This window comes from Drosophila virilis, unplaced genomic scaffold (genome assembly GCF_030788295.1).
Source record: "Drosophila virilis strain 15010-1051.87 unplaced genomic scaffold, Dvir_AGI_RSII-ME tig00002331, whole genome shotgun sequence".
In the NCBI taxonomy this organism is placed as follows: domain Eukaryota; kingdom Metazoa; phylum Arthropoda; class Insecta; order Diptera; family Drosophilidae; genus Drosophila; species Drosophila virilis.
In genome coordinates, this window is record NW_027212913.1 from 14,194 (window position 1) to 34,436 (window position 20,243).

The window sequence follows — 20,243 nt, forward strand, 5'->3', positions numbered from 1 at the left end:
GTCAGCGATTTCCGGAAGGTATCCTGAAAGCAACGATTTTATTAGGGGTAGAGAAAGTTCGGTAGAGAAAATGTGATGTAAACTATTATAATTTTTACAAAGCATGCGAAAAGGATTGTGCATAGCGTAGTCTGTTGTGCACGTAGATAGGAATAAGGGGCGATAATTTCTGGTTGGTCTAGCCAGAACAGAGAATGGAAGACGCCCTAGCAGAAAAGCAGATTCTATGTCGCCAATAATCAACTTATGTTGAAGGACAACACCGCTAATTGTCCTACGGTTGGTTAACAACGGAAGGTTGAGAAGAAGCAGCATGCTGGAGTAGGATGGTAACCGAATTTAAACATCGTAAGGCAAAAAGCAGAAATTTCTTCTGAGCGGATTCAATACGACCCTGGCTATTATTATACTGTGGAGACCAGATGCAAGAGCAGTATTCAAGGTTAGGGCGAACAAGAGAGATGTACAGAAGTGTTGTTATAAAAGGATCGTTAAACTCTTTAGACCATCGTTAAATGAATCCAACTACACCTTTTGCCTCATTAACGATGGAATCTATGTGAAGTTTGAAACAGAGCTTAGAACCAAAAATAAACCAAAATAACCAAAGCAGATTGGTCGTAGTTGACCGACCTCTACAAATCCATGTTGAACATGGGAAAAAATGATCGGACCGAGCCATAAAATAAGAGAATTGGCATAATCTTAACATAATCTGCTTTGACATTGCTATTGATACCCTGACTAATGTATATATGAGGTATATGACCGAACATCCCGGCCGCCTTGAAAGAATTATCTTTCAAGAGACAGGTCCAGAGGCCTGCTCGTAAAGATCCAAGTTGGAGATGTTGTTGATGATAATCTCACGCTCGGGCAAAGCGCATGGTGCATCTCCATTTAGAAATTGTCCTGCAGTGAGAGCGCTGAAGTCGTTGGGATCAGATGATAGCGGTGACAGCGGGCGAGAGTTGAGTACTGCGTCTATCTCAACGACTGCGTTGTTCAGTTCCTCATTGCGCTCTTGACAGCGGCCGCCCAAAGACCGCCAAAGTGTAGAGCCCTAAGTGGAATGAAATGAAAGGTAATCTCTTCAGAGGAACAATATGATAGGATAGCATCTTGAGTGCTAGTGTTGAACATGAACTTCTTTAACTCGAGTAGCTTGTTGGATGCTCCGACAAAATTTGTGGCGTTGTCAGAATAGATGTGCGATACTGGTCCACGACGGGCAACCATGCGTTTCAACGATTTCAAAAACTTATTCGTTGAAAGATCTGACACGATTTCAATGTGAACGGCCTTTACGGCCATGCAGACATATATATATAGATATAGGATTTTATGGGACCCTTGCCACGTATTCGAAGATAGGTGTTCACTGCACCGCAGAAGCCATGGCTTGTCTGTGGATAAGTGCTCAGGTGGCAGGGAACCCAAGACTTGACGAAGTAGAACTGGACGATATCTGACACAGTGTACACAAGAACGAACAATGCTGCGTGCTAAAGCTCTTGCGTTTATGACCCAGAATTGAAGCCGCAGCAGTCCAAGTAATGCTTTGGTCCTGCATGGTGATTGCGCATGTTAAAATATCGAACATAATTGTGGACAAATTGCGATTCCTTGGGAACAAGTAAAGGATGCCTTTGACGAGAGGGGATATCAGCATAGCTTTCGGACAGACTGTAAATTGCCCCGTCTTTAGTTTTAACTAGTGAACACTATTTTCTCTACCAACACCCATATTCTGAGCTGTAGGCTCTAAAAGCGTCACAGACAAAATTAGCTGTGAAGAGGGGCACAGCTGCCCGGAATGGCAAATAAAACACCTCCATTGGTCGGTGATGTTATTAGAAAATTATGTTCTCTAACTAGGCTTTTAGCATTTAATTTCCATTTTGTATGCATAATCTATTTCATAATGAGGAAGATACTCGTTATTCGACCAGTAATAAATAAATAAACAAGTAAGAGGTTCAGTCGGGAGCTCCCGACTACGAAATACCCTGAACCCTTATTCCAACACCAAATAAATTTAAAACAAGTAAGAGGTTCTAGTCGGGAGCTTCCGACTAGGGGATACCCTGTATCCACTTCTTCTAACATAAAATGCATATATATATTCTATTTTAGAAGCTATATGTCAAGTTTGGTTTCGATTTTTATCGATTGTTTGGAAACGGAGTAAGTTACCGATTATCGGAAACAAACTCGATCTGCGCAGGCACTTGGAGGACCTATATCTAATATTTAAGTCTCTAGCTCTTATATACTCTGAGATCGTTGCGTTCATACATATGGACGGACGGACAAATAGACGCACATGGCTAGATCTACTCGGCTATTGATGCTGATCAAGAATATATATACTTTATGGGGTCGGAGATGCTTCCTTCTGCCTGTTACATACATTTGGATTTTGCACAAATACAATATACCCTTATATATATATATTATATACCCTTACACCCATTTTTAATAGGTTCAGCCTGTCACCCTTCCAGTACCTTCAAAACATAGTACTATTTCCGCCCAGAAAACTTATTTCGGCTTCTGCCCAAATCTTTATTCATTATCAGAATCTCGGAGGACTTATTTCTAAGCTTTTACATTTTTTCATGGCCAGCATTTCCTTCGATTCAGAAACACGGTTAAATTTAAATTCAAATTCAATTCAAATCTGAATTTGAGGGTTTTTCGAACAATTTTAGTTTGCATCGAAGTGATCGGCCAACTCGAGGTGGTAGGATATTAAGTGCCGTTAAAGCCAATCTCCAGTCAGCACTTTTCTTATTTTAGGACACATACGGACGCTGAGATTGTCTCAGTTAGAGTGTCTTTTCCTACACGAAATATCTATAATATTACATGCTTTTATATTCTTCCTTCTTATATGCAATTTTCTATGAAACATATTACTTGTATTTCAGAAGTTTCTTCACACGTGCGTGATAATAACCTATTTCTTGTGTAGGCTGATTTTTATTTACCAAATACATTCGAAAAATATCTTGTGCCCTCAGCATAGCATGACGTTATAGATTGCATGCTAGAACTTTCCTTGTTTCTAATTCAATTTCCAATCATTTAAATATAACTCTTATTTCTCTCTCTCTCTCTCTCTCTGGTATTTGTAATTGACTAGCTTATTGCTAATGTATCCCTCTTTATCCGTCTCTCGTTTCACATATTTATGAAATCGATTGCTTTTTTTTGTATGACGCGGTTGATATGAATATTGCTATTAATTTTTTTTATAATACCCTGAACTTGCTTCTTCAAGGACACCCTAGTTCACTTCCTAGCTATCAAACCTAAAAAATTTAACGTCTAAGTATTTTAAAAAGTTTAAAAGGTCTGGTTCGAGTATTGACTTTGCCAAATATTCCATGGCTATGAGAATTATCTTTCTCGCTGCATAAAAAAAAATTTTCCCCAAACCCGAGACAGTTTTATATTTTGTTAAGCTTGAAGCCTAAATCTTTAAGTTTTCCATCTTCCTTATCTCTCGGGATGTGATTCCGATTCTGCTAACCTCTCTGCTAATTTTTTCCAATCAACTTACTGTTCCGTTTGTCCTAATAATAATTCTTACCATTACATCATTTTAGCAACCGGTTCTATATATGCTCCTTTTAATTCCCAATCCTCTCTACTTTCTGATATAAATTTATTAAAAATTTCTTACTCTACTGGGCCTGACAATGTTCTTAGTTGTCTACTCAAGGAGTGTAGTTCTTCCCTTCTTTGTCCAATGCCAAAGCTTTCTAATCTAACCGTTGTATCTTCTGTCTTTCCATATCTTTTGAAATAATCATTTATCAGACCCCTCCACAAGAAAGGTGGGAAGTCTTTTATGCAAAATTACAGAGGCATTGCAAAATTGTCCGCGATCCCTTAATTATTTTAAAAAATAATTTCTTCGAACTTGCAGCAATTCTGCAAATTTGTTGTCTCCATTGTTCAACATGAATTCGAAAATACTTTGTTAACTACGACCAATCTGCTGGAGTTTACTTCCTTGGTAAATGATGCTTTCCTTGCGAAAATACTTGAAACCATGACATTTTACATCTTAAGCTTGACCGATTAGGTTTCCATCCATCTCTTTTGCTTTGGATTAGTTCTTATTTAAAAGGTAGAACACAAAGGGTAATGCTGTAACACACTATCTCAAATCAAGTTCATGTTACTTCTGGAGTTCCTCAAGGTAGTAATCTTGGTCCATTGATCTTTACTCTTATTATAATTGATCTTCCATAGGTTATATCAAATACTCGGGAAGTGAAACTTATTCTATCATACACTACTCCGCTACATCATTCTCGTCTACAAGACAATTTGAAGGCTATGCAACTATGGTGTTCGGTCAATCAATTGCATCTAAATTGTTCAAAGTGTATGTTTATGACATTAAATCGTACCTCACTTTATCATGTCAGTTATACAATCGAAAATACTCCAGTGCATAGTATACCAACAGTTAAAGATCTATGTGTTCATTGTAATTGTAAGCTCTACTTTAATCTTAACATAGATATCGTCGTTAATGAGGCAAAAGGTGTAAGTACAAGAACCAAGTGGTTCTGTGCATCTCTCTTGTTCGCTCTTACTTTAAATACTGCTCTTGCATCTGGTCTCCGTGGTACAACAACAGCCAGGATCGTATTGATCTGTTCAGAAGAAATTTTTGCTTTTTGCCTTACAAGGCTTAAATTGGAACCCTTATCTTCAGCTTCCATCCTACTCCAGCACGCTTCATAATCTTTCGTCGTTAACTGAATATAGAACTCTCTATGTTTTCTTTCTACTTAAGTTGGTTGTTGGAGATATAGACTCTCATTTTCTGCAAGGGCGTCTCTGTCCCGGCTAGACCAACCAAAATTCAGAATCCTAATCGCGTGCTATGTGAAAATGACTATAGTTTGCATAAATCTTCTCTATCGAACTTTCTCTACCCCTAATAAAATCGTTGATATCAGGATACCTTCAGCAAGTCTCTGACCATTTCCGGCTATGAGCAGAGCATAGCTTGTCGAATAGGCGGCAAATTGCCCCTCTTTTTATTAACTAACTAGTGAACACTATTTTCTCTACCAACACCCATATTTTGAGCTGTAGACGCTTATAGCGTCACTTAATAAATTTTTGATCAATAATAAATAAATAAACAAGTAAGAGGTTCTAGTCGGGAACTGCCGACTACGAAATACCCTGAATCCTCCGCAAAAATATGTTTTGAAAGATGTGTGAAATGTGTTTACAAAAATATCACATGTTCAGAAAATTGTAAGAATGTGTTCAGTGGTCAGGGGCTATAATATAGTATTACAGAAAAACATGCTATTAGAATGCGATAGAATGCGAAGCAGACGCACATGAATGTTAATGTGAACAAGTTAACAAGTAAGCCCCGCACTTAGTTATTGTCGCAAGAGTTTCCGTTATCGCCTACAATTATGCTGAGTCGGCTTGCTGACAATGACGTTATAGCGAGTTGTCTTTAGCTTAAGCTGCACCAATTTGTATTTTCTAAGTTTAGTTTTGTATTTGACGTTTAAGAATAAACTCCGGCACGCTGTTTTAAATATCATTTGTGGCTTTGAGCCACAAAGCCAGAATTAGCAAAGAGAGTGAAGTTAAACTCTCCATCAAAATCGTCCTAAATACCTTATCACTGGACTAGGCATCGCTGGACGAGAGACGGATCGACTATCGCATCGCTGGACCAGCAGATCGATATAGTTGGCGCCCAACAAAATAAGAATTCATACCCCAAGTTATTGTTAATACCCTAAGCGAAACATATAAGTTCAACATAGTGCCTTCAAATACAAAATTTGCGCACTGTTTACTAAACTGATTACAGCAGAGTGGCTGCGAAAATAAAATATTAAATTTTAAACAAATAAGTGAACATTATTGTATATGCCGACTTTAAATAATCGGCCACCATCATAAGAAACTGTAGTACAACAAGTGAAGTATCACTCTTGGGATAAGCCAAGTTGGTCAGGCTCATATAGGGAGGTTAAAGTTGAATACGACAGCGACGACGGTTGGGACACAGACCCTACCGGCAATAATCAGACACTTACACAATTAGAGACGGTCACAAACCAAAAACCCATAGAGGTTATACACTCGGCACCCAAAGAATTCCAAGAAAAAATAGCAAAAGCACAACTAATCAATATTAACAGATGCAACCCGGACAGACAAAACAGGGTATTCGAAGTAGGCAAACGGGTTTTTCTGAAGAATAACAGAAGGCTAGGAAACAAATTGACCCCATTATGCTCAGAAGAAAAAATGAAAGCAGACATGGGAACTTCTGTCCTAGTTAAGGGGAGGGTGGTCCACAAGGACAGCCTCAATCAAGGCCTACATTCGGATCATAAAATAAATAGGTCATGAACAGATTTAAGATGCACAAAAGCGTCATTGACCATTTCTTTTACAGGCTTGTGGGTACGATCCTCTTTATAATAGCTATAATAGCGGCAATTTGTTAGATACAATAGTATCATTTTCAGAAAAATAAATTCATTGGAAACAGGAACGTTGTGAAACTTAATTATTCAGTCGATTACGGACACAGTCCAGTCGATCAATATTTGAAAATTACAAATTCGCAAGTTGATTTCGAATAAAGGTCTCAACAGCTTGCTAAACGTTTATCATATTTGGTAGGAGCAGAAGAACTCGTGGAGGAGCAGCAATTCTTATCAGGAATAACCTAAAATACATTGTACTCTTATTGTGCTTATTAAAATCAATACTGTGCTGAGTGATCTGAAAATTGCTGACACTTTTTTTTATTTATTTATTTATTTATTTATTAATGGCCGACAAAACGAACGTCTTCCTCATTATTTAATAGATTATACAATAGATAATAGAATTATATGCTAAAAGCGTAGTTAAAGAATACAATTTTCTAAATAGCATCACCGACCGATGGAGGTGTTTTATTTGCCAGTCCGGGCAGCTATGCCCCTTTTCACAGCTAATTTTGTAAGTGACGCTATTAGAGCCTACATCTAAGCAGAAGGTTGTAAGTGTGTTCTTAAGTAAAATTAAAAATAATCTTAATTTGCTATATTAATAAAGAAAATAAAAAAATAAATACGAAAATAGAAGGTAAGAAGATTCTTAATCAAGTAAAGCAATGCAAGTTAGATAGAGAGTGTTAAGTAGATAGAACAGAGAGAGAAGTAATGGGAAATCACCGACCCGGTGGGGGAAAATTTTTTTAGCCTGTCCGGCAAGCTATGGCCCTGCTCATACCTGGGAATGGTCAGCGATTTCCGGAAGGTATCCTGAAAGCAACGATTTTATTAGGGGTAGAGAAAGTTCGGTAGAGAAAACGTGATGTAAACTATTATAATACGCGAAAAGGATTGTGCATAACGTAGTCTGTTGTGCACGTAGATTGGATTAAGGGGCGATAGTTTCTGGTTGGTCTAGCCAGAACAGAGAATTGAAGACACCCTAGCAGAACAGCAGAATCTATGTCGCCAATAATCAACTTATGTTGAAGGACAACACCGATAATTGTCCTATGGTTGGTTAACAACGGAAGGTTGAGAAGAAGCAGCATGCTGGAGTAGGATGGCAACCGAATTTAAACCTCGTAAGGCAAAAAGCATAAATTTCTTCTGAACGGATTTAATACGACCCTGGCTATTATTATACTGTGGAGACCAGATGCAAGAGCAGTATTCAAGGTTAGGGCGAACAAGAGAGATGTACAGAAGTGTTGTTATAAAAGGATCGTTAAACTCTTTAGACCATTGTTAAATGAATCCAACTACACCTTTTGCCTTATTAACGATGGAATCTATGTGAAGTTTGAAATAGAGCTTAGAATCAAAAATAAACCAAAATAACTGAAGCAGATTGGTCGTAGTTGACCGACCTTTACAAATCCATGTTGAACAGGGGAAACAACTGATTTGAAGAAATATTGTAAATTCGAAGTGATTATTTTTTCAAATGATTTAGGAATGGCGGACAGTTTTGCAATGCCCCTGTAATTTTGTATATCAGACTTCCCACCTTTCTTGTGAAGAGGAACTATATCCGAATCGAAGGAAGTGCTGGCCATGAAAAGATTTTTAAGCTTTGAAATGAGACCTCTTACATTCTGATAATGAATAAGGATTTGGTCAGAAGATGAAGCTAGTTTCTTGGGGCAGATATGGTACTCTGTATTGAAGGGACTGGAAGGGTGACATTCTGGTTACGCTTTTTGGGCTTGAACTCGTGAACAATCATGTGTGGAGGCCAAAATTTGGGATCACAAATGATTGGGAACTTATCATGTGAAACATTTATGTTGGATCAAAACCGTTTTGGGCGTGTGTGGATGTTATGAAGTTTTAATAAAGGTTTTACAAATTGATGAGCAACACGACTGACTTCTATGATGATGCTTAAGAACTGATTTCTTAACATAAATTAAGATTAAAGGGACCGAGCAATTACAGAGTTCGAAAGAGAGCGAGGCTTCGTACATGTGTATGAGTCCTTATGGCATTCAAATAGAAAAGAATAAGCATAATCTTAACATAATCTGCTTTGACATTGCTATTGATACCCTGACTAATGTATATATGAGGTATATGACCGAACATCCCGGCCGCCTTGAAAGAATTATCTTTCAAGAGACAGGTAGAACAGCCATCTTATGTACTGGCCGGCAACAGAGTCCAGAGGCAGTGCGAATATATGCGACACGAACCCGGTCATCTTTGCCACTCACAACAGACTCAACACGCCCTAATTTCCAGTGTAATGGCGGTGTGTTGTCCTCATGTATGATGACCATAGAGTCAACTGTGAGATTTGGGGAAGCCGAAGTCCATTTTGTCGTGGCTCGAAGGCCGTTCACATACTCCGCAGACCAACGACGCCAGAATTGCTGTTTAACAGCTGTGATCTGCTCGTAACGATCCAAGTTGGAGATGTTGTTGATGATAATCTCACGCTCGGGCAAAACGCGCGGTGCATCTCCATTGAGAAAGTGTCCTGCAGTGAGAGCGCTGAAGTCGTTCGGATCAGATGATAGCGGGGACAGCGGGCGAGAGTTGAGTACTGCGTCTATCTCAACGACTGTGGTGTTCAGTTCCTCAAAGGTGAACCGGGTGTTAGCGAGGGTACGCACCAGCAGACTCTTTGCGCTCTTGACAGCGGCCTCCCAAAGACCGCCAAAGTGTAGAGCCCTAAGTGGAATGAAATGAAAGGTAATCTCTTCAGAGGAACAATATGATAGCATAGCATCTTGAGTGCTAGTGTTGAACATGAACTTCTTTAACTCGAGTAGCTTGTTGGATGCTCCGACAAAATTTGTGGCGTTGTCAGAATAGATGTGCGATACTGGTCCACGACAGGCAACCATGCGTTTCAACGATTTCAAAAACTTATTCGTTGAAAATTCTGACACGATTTCAATGTGAACGGCCATCACGGCCATGCAGACATATATGGCGATATAGGATTTTATGGGACCCTTGCCACGTATTCGAAGATAGGTGTTCACTGCACCGCAGAAGCCATGGCTTGTCTGTGGATAAGCGCTCAGGTGGCAGGGAACCAAAGACTTGACGAAGTAGAACTGGACGATATCTGACACAGTGTACACAAGAACGAACAATGCTGCGTGCTAAAGCTCTTGCGTTTATGACCCAGAATTGAAGCAGCAGCAGTCCAACTAATGTCTTTGGTCATGCATGGTAATTGCGCAAGTGAAGATGCCGAACATAATTGTGAACAAATTGCGATTCCTTGGGAACAAGTAAAGGATGCCTTTGACGAGAGGGGATATCAGCATGCTCGAGTCTGCCGCCAACCTTAATGAGCTCGTATCCAGAAGAGTCATCTATGAAGGGGCTGATTGCTTTTCAAATCTCTTTGTTTCCTTAGCAATTGCAAATCTTCCTTGAAATAGTGCTGTTGGATGATCCTGATGATGCAGTGCAACACGTGGCGAAGTTCTTCTGGGCATGGCGGCGAACTTTCGACAGGGTGTTCCTTTTTGGCAATATGGTAAAACCGGTACATATATGCCATAACTCGAACCCCCGAATGTATGAACTAGTTCCGTTCAGGCAGTCCAGAATAGAATTACTTTCGATAATTGCAGCAAATGTAGACTTCCGTTTTTCAGCATCGATGATGTCCATGTCTAAATCATTGTCGAATTGTTGGCAGGGCCATTGAGTCTCGGAATCACGCAGAAACGCAGGTCCTGTAAACCAAATTGATTACTGGAGCTCATTAGCTGGGCATCCACGTGACACGATCTGAGCAGGGTTCAATTTTGACAGAACATGTCGCCACTTTCCATCTGCTGTTTGATTTTGTATAATGGATACTTTATTTCCAACAAATGTCGACAAGGTGATAGAGTGTTGTTGCAGCCAGTGCAAGACAATCTGCGAATCAGACCAAAAATGTGCGCTGTGCGACTTGTCGATTAATATATTTTTGACAGTTGTATATAACTTACTCAGAAGTTGAGCTCCGCTTAACTCTAATCGAGGAAGCGTCAGCTTCTTGATAGAAGCCACCCGAGATTTAGCAGTCAGAAGCTGAACCTTGACATTGCCATACGAGTCCGTGGAACGCATATATACGCAACAGCCGTAAGCACGTATTGATGCGTCACAGAAAGCGTGCAGTTGTATGTCTGTGAGCTCAGCTTGCAAGCAAAAACGGAGTACTGAAATCGACGACAATTCCTTGAGAGACGTTACGCAGTTTCTCCATGCTTGTAGAAGTGATTGCGGAACAGATTCATCCCAGGCGAGTTTTAGCAGCCATAGCTCCTGTATGATGATTTTCAAGGCGATAATGATTGGTGCCAGCAATCCTAATGGATCGATCAGAGAAGACGCAGTCGAGAGAATAGTCCTCTTTGTGACTGTTGAATACAATTTTTTGGGTTTAAATTCAAATAGTAGCACATTACGACCTTGATCCCAAGCTACGCCAAGTGCGCTAGTGACAGCGTTTTCATACATGTTTAAATCCTATACCGATTCGTCGTTCCTGTCGGCGGGATGATTGGAGTGCCGCTTAACCAATGGGAAGTGTCCTCGGCGAAGTATCTCGGTGAGCTCGTTTTCTCCGCATAGCAGATCATCAATAAAACGATGATTTTACAATGGATGCGCCAATGGGAAACTCGTTCACATGCAAATCTGCCAAATATTGCAAACTACGAACTGCTAAGTATGGGGCCGAGGCCGTTCTATACGTCACTGTATTTAGCTCAAAGGTCTGCATATCAGCATCAGGGGATGCTCTCCAAAATATATATTGAAATTTCCTATCCACTGTGCTAACTAAAACTTGTCTATACATTTTCGTAATGTCCGCTGTGATGGCGTAACGAACCAATCGAAAACGAAGGAGAAGTATATACAGATCTTCTTGGAGTATTGGGCCAACGAGAAGCAAATCATTCAATGAATGCTGGGACTATGAAGTGCACGAGGCGTCAAACACGACTCGTAATTTCGTTGATGCACTGCTAGGTTTAAAAACACAATGGTGAGGTATATAAAAGTGTGGCTCACCTAATCTCGGATTCGTCACTAAAGTCATATGGCCAAGATCCTCATATTCTTTCATGAAGGTTACATATTGCGATTGAACAGTAGGCTGCTGACTGAGGCGCCTCTCGAGTGATAAAAAACGATGACGTGCAACATCGTTTGAGGCACATTGGATCTCCCTTGAAAGGTAGACGCACAACAATCCTGCCGTTATTCATCCTTGTTCTCCTTGAATACATATCTTCACAGAGCCGATGTTCTGGATTGATTGACTTTGGAAAATTTTCTAGAGCATCAATGCTCCACAGTAATTGAAGATTTTTGTCAATTGACTCCTCCACAGAAAGCAAGCACGTTGATGACTGCTTAGCTGACTGATGACGATACTTGCCAGACACAACTCATCCAAGCAACGTTTTCTGAAGGACTGGCAAATTGTCTCCGAGCTCATACCTGGAAATGGTCAGCGATTTCCGGAAGGTATCCTGAAAGCAACGATTTTATTAGGGGTAGAGAAAGTTCGGTAGAGAAAACGTGATGTAAACTATTATAATACGCGAAAAGGATTGTGCATAACGTAGTCTGTTGTGCACGTAGATTGGATTAAGGGGCGATAATTTCTGGTTGGTCTAGCCAGAACAGAGAATTGAAGACACCCTAGCAGAACAGCAGAATCTATGTCGCCAATAATCAACTTATGTTGAAGGACAACACCGATAATTGTCCTATGGTTGGTTAACAACGGAAGGTTGAGAAGAAGCAGCATGCTGGAGTAGGATGGCAACCGAATTTAAACCTCGTAAGGCAAAAAGCAGAAATTTCTTCTGAACGGATTCAATACGACCCTGGCTATTATTATACTGTGGAGACCAAATGCAAGAGCAGTATTCAAGGTTAGGGCGAACAAGAGAGATGTACAGAAGTGTTGTTATAAAAGGATCGTTAAACTCTTTAGACCATTGTTAAATGAATCCAACTACACCTTTTGCCTTATTAACGATGGAATCTATGTGAAGTTTGAAATAGAGCTTAGAATCAAAAATAAACCAAAATAACTGAAGCAGATTGGTCGTAGTTGACCGACCTTTACAAATCCATGTTGAACAGGGGAAACAACTGATTTGAAGAAATATTGTAAATTCGAAGTGATTATTTTTTCAAATGATTTAGGAATGGCGGACAGTTTTGCAATGCCCCTGTAATTTTGTATATCAGACTTCCCACCTTTCTTGTGAAGAGGAACTATATCCGAATCGAAGGAAGTGCTGGCCATGAAAAGATTTTTAAGCTTTGAAATGAGACCTCTTACATTCTGATAATGAATAAGGATTTGGTCAGAAGATGAAGCTAGTTTCTTGGGGCAGATATGGTACTCTGTATTGAAGGGACTGGAAGGGTGACATTCTGGTTACGCTTTTTGGGCTTGAACTCGTGAACAATCATGTGTGGAGGCCAAAATTTGGGATCACAAATGATTGGGAACTTATCATGTGAAACATTTATGTTGGATCAAAACCGTTTTTTTGACCTTTTAAGAATCTTATCTCAAGTGGGCGTGTGTGGATGTTATGAAGTTTTAATAAAGGTTTTACAAATTGATGAGCAACACGACTGACTTCTATGATGATGCTTAAGAACTGATTTCTTAACATAAATTAAGATTAAAGGGACCGAGCAATTACAGAGTTCGAAAGAGAGCGAGGCTTCGTACATGTGTATGAGTGCTTATGGCATTCAAATAGAAAAGAATAAGCATAATCTTAACATAATCTGCTTTGACATTGCTATTGATACCCTGACTAATGTATATATGAGGTATATGACCGAACATCCCGGCCGCCTTGAAAGAATTATCTTTCAAGAGACAGGTAGAACAGCCATCTTATGTACTGGCTGGCAACAGAGTCCAGAGGCAGTGCGAATATATGCGACACGAACCCGGTCATCTTTGCCACTCACAACAGACTCAACACGCCCTAATTTCCAGTGTAATGGCGGTGTGTTGTCCTCATGTATGATGACCATAGAGTCAACTGTGAGATTTGGGGAAGCCGAAGTCCATTTTGTCGTGGCTCGAAGGCCGTTCACATACTCCGCAGACCAACGACGCCAGAATTGCTGTTTAACAGCTGTGATCTGCTCGTAACGATCCAAGTTGGAGATGTTGTTGATGATAATCTCACGCTCGGGCAAAACGCGCGGTGCATCTCCATTGAGAAAGTGTCCTGCAGTGAGAGCGCTGAAGTCGTTCGGATCAGATGATAGCGGTGACAGCGGGCGAGAGTTGAGTACTGCGTCTATCTCAACGACTGTGGTGTTCAGTTCCTCAAAGGTGAACCGGGTGTTAGCGAGGGTACGCACCAGCAGACTCTTTGCGCTCTTGACAGCGGCCTCCCAAAGACCGCCAAAGTGTAGAGCCCTAAGTGGAATGAAATGAAAGGTAATCTCTTCAGAGGAACAATATGATAGCATAGCATCTTGAGTGCTAGTGTTGAACATGAACTTCTTTAACTCGAGTAGCTTGTTGGATGCTCCGACAAAATTTGTGGCGTTGTCAGAATAGATGTGCGATACTGGTCCACGACAGGCAACCATGCGTTTCAACGATTTCAAAAACTTATTCGTTGAAAGATCTGACACGATTTCAATGTGAACGGCCTTCACGGCCATGCAGACATATATGGCGATATAGGATTTTATGGGACCCTTGCCACGTATTCGAAGATAGGTGTTCACTGCACCGCAGAAGCCATGGCTTGTCTGTGGATAAGCGCTCAGGTGGCAGGGAACCAAAGACTTGACGAAATAGAACTGGACGATATCTGACACAGTGTACACAAGAACGAACAATGCTGCGTGCTAAAGCTCTTGCGTTTATGACCCAGAATTGAAGCAGCAGCAGTCCAACTAATGTCTTTGGTCATGCATGGTAATTGCGCAAGTGAAGATGCCGAACATAATTGTGAACAAATTGCGATTCCTTGGGAACAAGTAAAGGATGCCTTTGACGAGAGGGGATATCAGCATGCTCGAGTCTGCCGCCAACCTTAATGAGCTCGTATCCAGAAGAGTCATCTATGAAGGGGCTGAGAAATTTCAGATTGCTTTTCAAATCTCTTTGTTTCCTTAGCAATTGCAAATCTTCCTTGAAATAGTGCTGTTGGATGATCCTGATGATGCAGTGCAACACGTGGCGAAGTTCTTCTGGGCATGGCGGCGAACTTTCGACAGGGTGTTCTTTTTTGGCAATATGGTAAAACCGGTACATATATGCCATAACTCGAAGCCCCCGAATGTATAAACTAGTTCCGTTCAGCCAGTCCAGAATAGAATTACTTTCGATAATTGCAGCAAATGTAGACTTCCGTTTTTCAGCATCGATGATGTCAATGTCTAAATCATTGTCGAATTGTTGGCAGGGCCATTGAGTCTCGGAATCACGCAGAAACGCAGGTCCTGTAAACCAAATTGATTACTGGAGCTCATTAGCTGGGCATCCACGTGACACGATCTGAGCAGGGTTCAATTTTGACAGAACATGTCGCCACTTTCCATCTGCTGTTTGATTTTGTATAATGGATACTTTATTTCCAACAAATGTCGACAAGGTGATAGAGTGTTGTTGCAGCCAGTGCAAGACAATCTGCGAATCAGACCAAAAATGTGCGCTGTGCGACTTGTCGATTAATATATTTTTGACAGTTGTATATAACTTACTCAGAAGTTGAGCTCCGCTTAACTCTAATCGAGGAAGCGTCAGCTTCTTGATAGAAGCCACCCGAGATTTAGCAGTCAGAAGCTGAACCTGGACATTGCCATACGAGTCCGTGGAACGCATATATACGCAACAGCCGTAAGCACGTATTGATGCGTCACAGAAAGCGTGCAGTTGTATGTCTGTGAGCTCAGCTTGCAAGCAAAAACGGAGTACTGAAATCGACGACAATTCCTTGAGAGACGTTACGCAGTTTCTCCATGCTTGTAGAAGTGATTGCGGAACAGATTCATCCCAGGCGAGTTTTAGCAGCCATAGCTCCTGTATGATGATTTTCAAGGCGATAATGATTGGTGCCAGCAATCCTAATGGATCGATCAGAGAAGACGCAGTCGAGAGAATAGTCCTCTTTGTGACTGTTGAATACAATTTTTTGGGTTTAAATTCAAATAGTAGCACATTACGACCTTGATCCCAAGCTACGCCAAGTGCGCTAGTGACAGCGTTTTCATACATGTTTAAATCCTATACCGATTCGTCGTTCCTGTCGGCGGGATGATTGGAGTGCCGCTTAACCAATGGGAAGAGTCCTCGGCGAAGTATCTCGGTGAGCTCGTTTTCTCCGCATAGCAGATCATCAATAAAACGATGATTTTACAATGGATGCGCCAATGGGAAACTCGTTCACATGCAAATCTGCCAAATATTGCAAACTACGAACTGCTAAGTATGGGGCCGAGGCCGTTCTATACGTCACTGTATTTAGCTCAAAGGTCTGCATATCAGCATCAGGGGATGCTCTCCAAAAAATATATATTGAAATTTCCGATCCACTGTGCTAACTAAAACTTGTCTATACATTTTCGTAATGTCCGCTGTGATGGCGTAACGAACCATTCGAAAACGAAGGAGAAGTATATACAGATCTTCTTGGAGTATTGGGCCAACGAGAAGCAAATCATTCAATGAATGCTGGGACTATGAAGTGCACGAGGCGTCAAACACGACTCGTAATTTCGTTGATGCACTGCTAGGTTTAAAAACACAATGGTGAGGTATATAAAAGTGTGGCTCACCTAATCTCGGATTCGTCACTAAAGTCATATGGCCAAGATCCTCATATTCTTTCATGAAGGTTACATATTGCGATTGAACAGTAGGCTGCTGACTGAGGCGCCTCTCGAGCGATAAAAAACGACGACGTGCAACATCGTTTGAGGCACATTGGATCCCCCTTGAAAGGTAGACGCACAACAATCCTGCCGTTATTCATCCTTGTTCTCCTTGAATACATATCTTCACAGAGCCGATGTTCTGGATTGATTGACTTTGGAAAATTTTCTAGAGCATCAATGCTCCACAGTAATTGAAGATTTTTGTCAATTGACTCCTCCACAGAAAGCAAGCACGTTGATGACTGCTTAGCTGACTGATGACGATACTTGCCAGACACAACCCATCCAAGCAACGTTTTCTGAAGGACTGGCAAATTGTCTCCGAGCTTAATTTGTCCAACAGCCAGGCATTCGAAAAATGCCTCGGTACCGAGAAGGAGATCAATCCGACCTGACCTGTGGAAAGTTTCGTCGGCAAGTGGTGTATTCGCGGGCAACCTCCAATCTGAGGTGTCGATTTCCGAATCCGGCTGGTAGGCAATGTGAGACGTTATGCAGAACTGTAGTGTTACTTCAAATAGTGGCAAACGAGATTTAATTCCAGTAGTTGTACAGTTGTTAATTTTAGTCGAGGTCTCCCCTATACTGAAGGACTGGCAAATGATGACGAAATGATGCTTATCACGGCGTAGATACAACCGTTGGGCGAATTGATCAGTTATGAAATTGACTTGGGAACTTGAGTCAAGCAATGCTATGCCTTGTTTATACGCCCCTGATGAATCTCGCACTAGTACCTTTGCAGTAGAAAGAATTAATTGTCCGCCTGGCGATTGATTCATATGCGAGTGCGTTGCAGCAGGAGTCGTTGTTGAGGACATTTGCGCTATGGATGATGGCGATGTAGACGATGATGATGCAGGCGGTTGGCCAAAATGCAGAAGCGTGTGATAGCGATGCTTGCAGCTTCGACAACGATTGTTAGACGGACACTGAGCCATCCGATGTCCTAATTGAAGGCAAATAATGCAAAGTCCAGCATTTTTTACGACTCCGTACTTGAGTTTAGGACTCATGTCTTGAAACTGACCACATTGTACAATTTTATGGTCGGAGCTGAAATAAACAATGCATGTTGGATTAGTAATAGCAAATGTTAATCGCTTGCTAGGCTTGTACACGTGTTTTTGTTTCTAAGAATCAGCTACTCGACACGATGCAATGCCGCTTGATTGCAGAAACTGACAATGACGTTCCAAAATAGTTGTGCAGTGAGCCCAATTTGGCAATGTACGTAAGTCAAGGGACTCTTTCCACTTGTTACGAGTTTGCTGGTCACATTTTCCGATGACGATGAATATCAACATGGTTTGGGCAATATCTGATCCGGTACCCAATGACGATAATGATAAATACAGGGCTGACGCATTGTCCAGAAGACTGCGCAGCTGATTTCCGTCCGGTTTGTCGACTGGCTGTAGATTGAATAGTGATTCTATTGTGTATAAAAATGTAAGTGTAGGATTGTCATAACGTTCACTTAAACGAGCAAGAGCCTTGGGATAATTTTCCTGAGTCACTTGGAATGCCTTTACTGCCTTAGGGCAGGGCCCTTCAAGCAATTCAGCAGATGATTAAACTTATCAATGTTCAACAGAGAGTAGTCACGACCGATAATCTGATTGAATTTTGTAATGAAGTTTTTAAACTCTGCTAGTTTCCCATCAAATACAGGCGGAGCCAATCGAGGAAGACTCGATGGCGGCGAAGAGCGAATTGGAGCAGGGTTAGAAAATGAGGTGCTGTGCAGTACATCATCCAGTTGGGATTGGATGGACAATTTGATACTCACATATGTGTCTTTCACCTCTGCCCGTCCATTGTCCTGAGGATCTTCCAATTTAATTTCAGATTGTACTTCCAAAACCTCCTTAATGTATATCTCCAACATGCCCAAGCGTAATTGTAGCTCACCGTGTGATAATCTTTTTTCACTGCCATCGACCTCAGTAGACACTCTTACAACATCCTCTAAGTGTGCGATATTGCGTTTAATGTTCGCTCGCTTACGTAAGTTTGCTTCAAGAGTTGACATTATGTATCGAGAATGTTGTGATCACCGATGTGACCGAGCGACAGTTTTGATACTGCCAAATTTTCAAAGCCTAACTTTAACCTTATGTCACTCTCACCAATGTGAGCGAGCGAGAGTTCAAATGCTCCCACTGTTAACAGAACAGCTAAGACTTGTAAATGTTGCGCTCACCGATGTGAGAGTCGCTTGCAGTGATGAAGCAAAATGCAGTGAACAAGCAGAGGCAGCGAGTTTCCAGCGACGAAGCAACGGCAACGAGAAAGGAGATGTGAGGCAAAGGCAATGAGCAATCAAACTCACACCGTATCCACCGCGAAGTAACGGCTACAAGAATGCAGTAGCGAAGCGAAGGTAGCGAGTTTCCAGCGACGAAGAAACGGCAACAAGAAAGAAGAGCTGGCCAAATGTTGCTGTCGATGCTGTATTTTGCGAGGAGTTCGATTAAGCCTTTTTCCAACGAAATGTTGTGCAGCAACGATATGCCGTCAATTTTCACACACTAGCCCCTCGTTGGGCGCCAAAACGTTGGATCAAAGGTGTTTTTTTGACCTTTTAAGAATCTTATCTCAAGTGGGCGTGTGTGGATGGTATGAAGTTTTAATAAAGGTTTTACAAACTGATGAGCAACACGACTGACTTGTATGATGATGCTTACAGAACTGATTTCTTAACATAAATTAAGATTATAAGGACCGAGCAATTACAGAGTTCGAAAGAGAACGAGGCTTCGTGCTTATGACATTCACATAGAAGAGAATTAGTATAATGTTAACATAATCTGCTTTGACATTGCTATTGATACCCTGACTAATGTATATACGAGGTATATGACCGAACAATTTATTTTGAATGATGATATTTCACGAGGGGTGAAGAAATTAGGCGCTGATGGGGCTGTAGGTAATACAGGAATTGGAGGAGCTAAAGAGGCACAATGATTGTTTTTAACAATCCGGGCAAGATTGCGCGCAGGTCTACCTTTGTGGCCAGGTGCTGACGGGGCTGAGGCAGTTTGACTAACTGGGACAGGATCAGGTTATGGGCTCTACTGGGACTACTACAGGGGTAGTAACAGGGGTAATTGGACAGTCGCTTGGAGAAGGCGATGAAGACAACATTGGAGATACATCCAAGTTGCTTGGAAGGGACAAGAAAGGCGTAGGTGTCTGAAAAGACGTAAAGGGCAATTGCAAAAGTTGAGGCTCCAACAGGCAATTAGTTGGGGACTCGAATTTATGTTTGCCAAGCAACTTGAAACTCGAGTCAAAATTACTCAAGAGAAATCAATTTGCTTGTCGATGCATTTTGGGCACGACCAACGCAAGCCGCCGCAGCCCTTCTTGGCTATTGCAGCGATCTTGTCGCAATCACGCCCAGTGAGACCTGCACATTTAGAATGCATCATATTCTCACACAGGCAGAAATTAACAAATTGCGGCAGTGCAGAATCATCAGCCTGCTTGAACGTGCACGGTTTCTTACAGCACGACATAATTATTAAATGCGTATGCAAGTTACGAGAGCGTAGAACAAGTAAACACTCAAAAATCAATTATTCGTACACAAACAAATTGCTTGGAGCGAAAAGCAATAGAAAAAATTTGCGAGACGGCGATGCACCAAAGCAAAAGAATCAAAACAGGCAATAAAAACAACACGGACTGACGCCGCGTTTTATAATTTCAATAACTAACAGACTTACCCTGCACAACTGCACTGAGAAATCTCTCTATTACTGTCCATCGAGACAT

At 41.3% G+C, this 20,243-nt stretch overlaps 1 protein-coding gene across 1 annotated transcript; it reads right to left on the bottom strand.

The window, feature by feature from the left end:
- Positions 1-802: 802 nt before the first annotated feature.
- Positions 803-20,243, bottom strand: LOC138911733 (uncharacterized). Its single transcript, XM_070211116.1, has 7 exons — positions 20,195-20,243; positions 19,471-19,658; positions 17,722-17,872; positions 15,285-15,698; positions 13,506-14,389; positions 8,750-9,622; positions 803-1,063 (listed from the first exon to the last, which is right to left on the bottom strand). The coding sequence occupies exons 1-7, from the start codon at positions 20,241-20,243 to the stop codon at positions 803-805; spliced, it is 2,820 nt and encodes a 939-aa protein (XP_070067217.1).

Coding starts and splice junctions, on each gene's coding strand:
- LOC138911733 (XM_070211116.1), bottom strand. CDS start 20,243: ATGTCTCGATGGACAGTAATAGAGAGATTTCTCAGTGCAGTTGTGCAG. Junction 19,659..20,194: donor TCTCAGTGCAGTTGTGCAGG/GTAAGTCTGTTA, acceptor ACGTCTTTTCAG/ACACCTACGCCTTTCTTGTC. Junction 15,699..17,721: donor AAAATGTGACCAGCAAACTC/GTAACAAGTGGA, acceptor TGTATTCAACAG/TCACAAAGAGGACTATTCTC.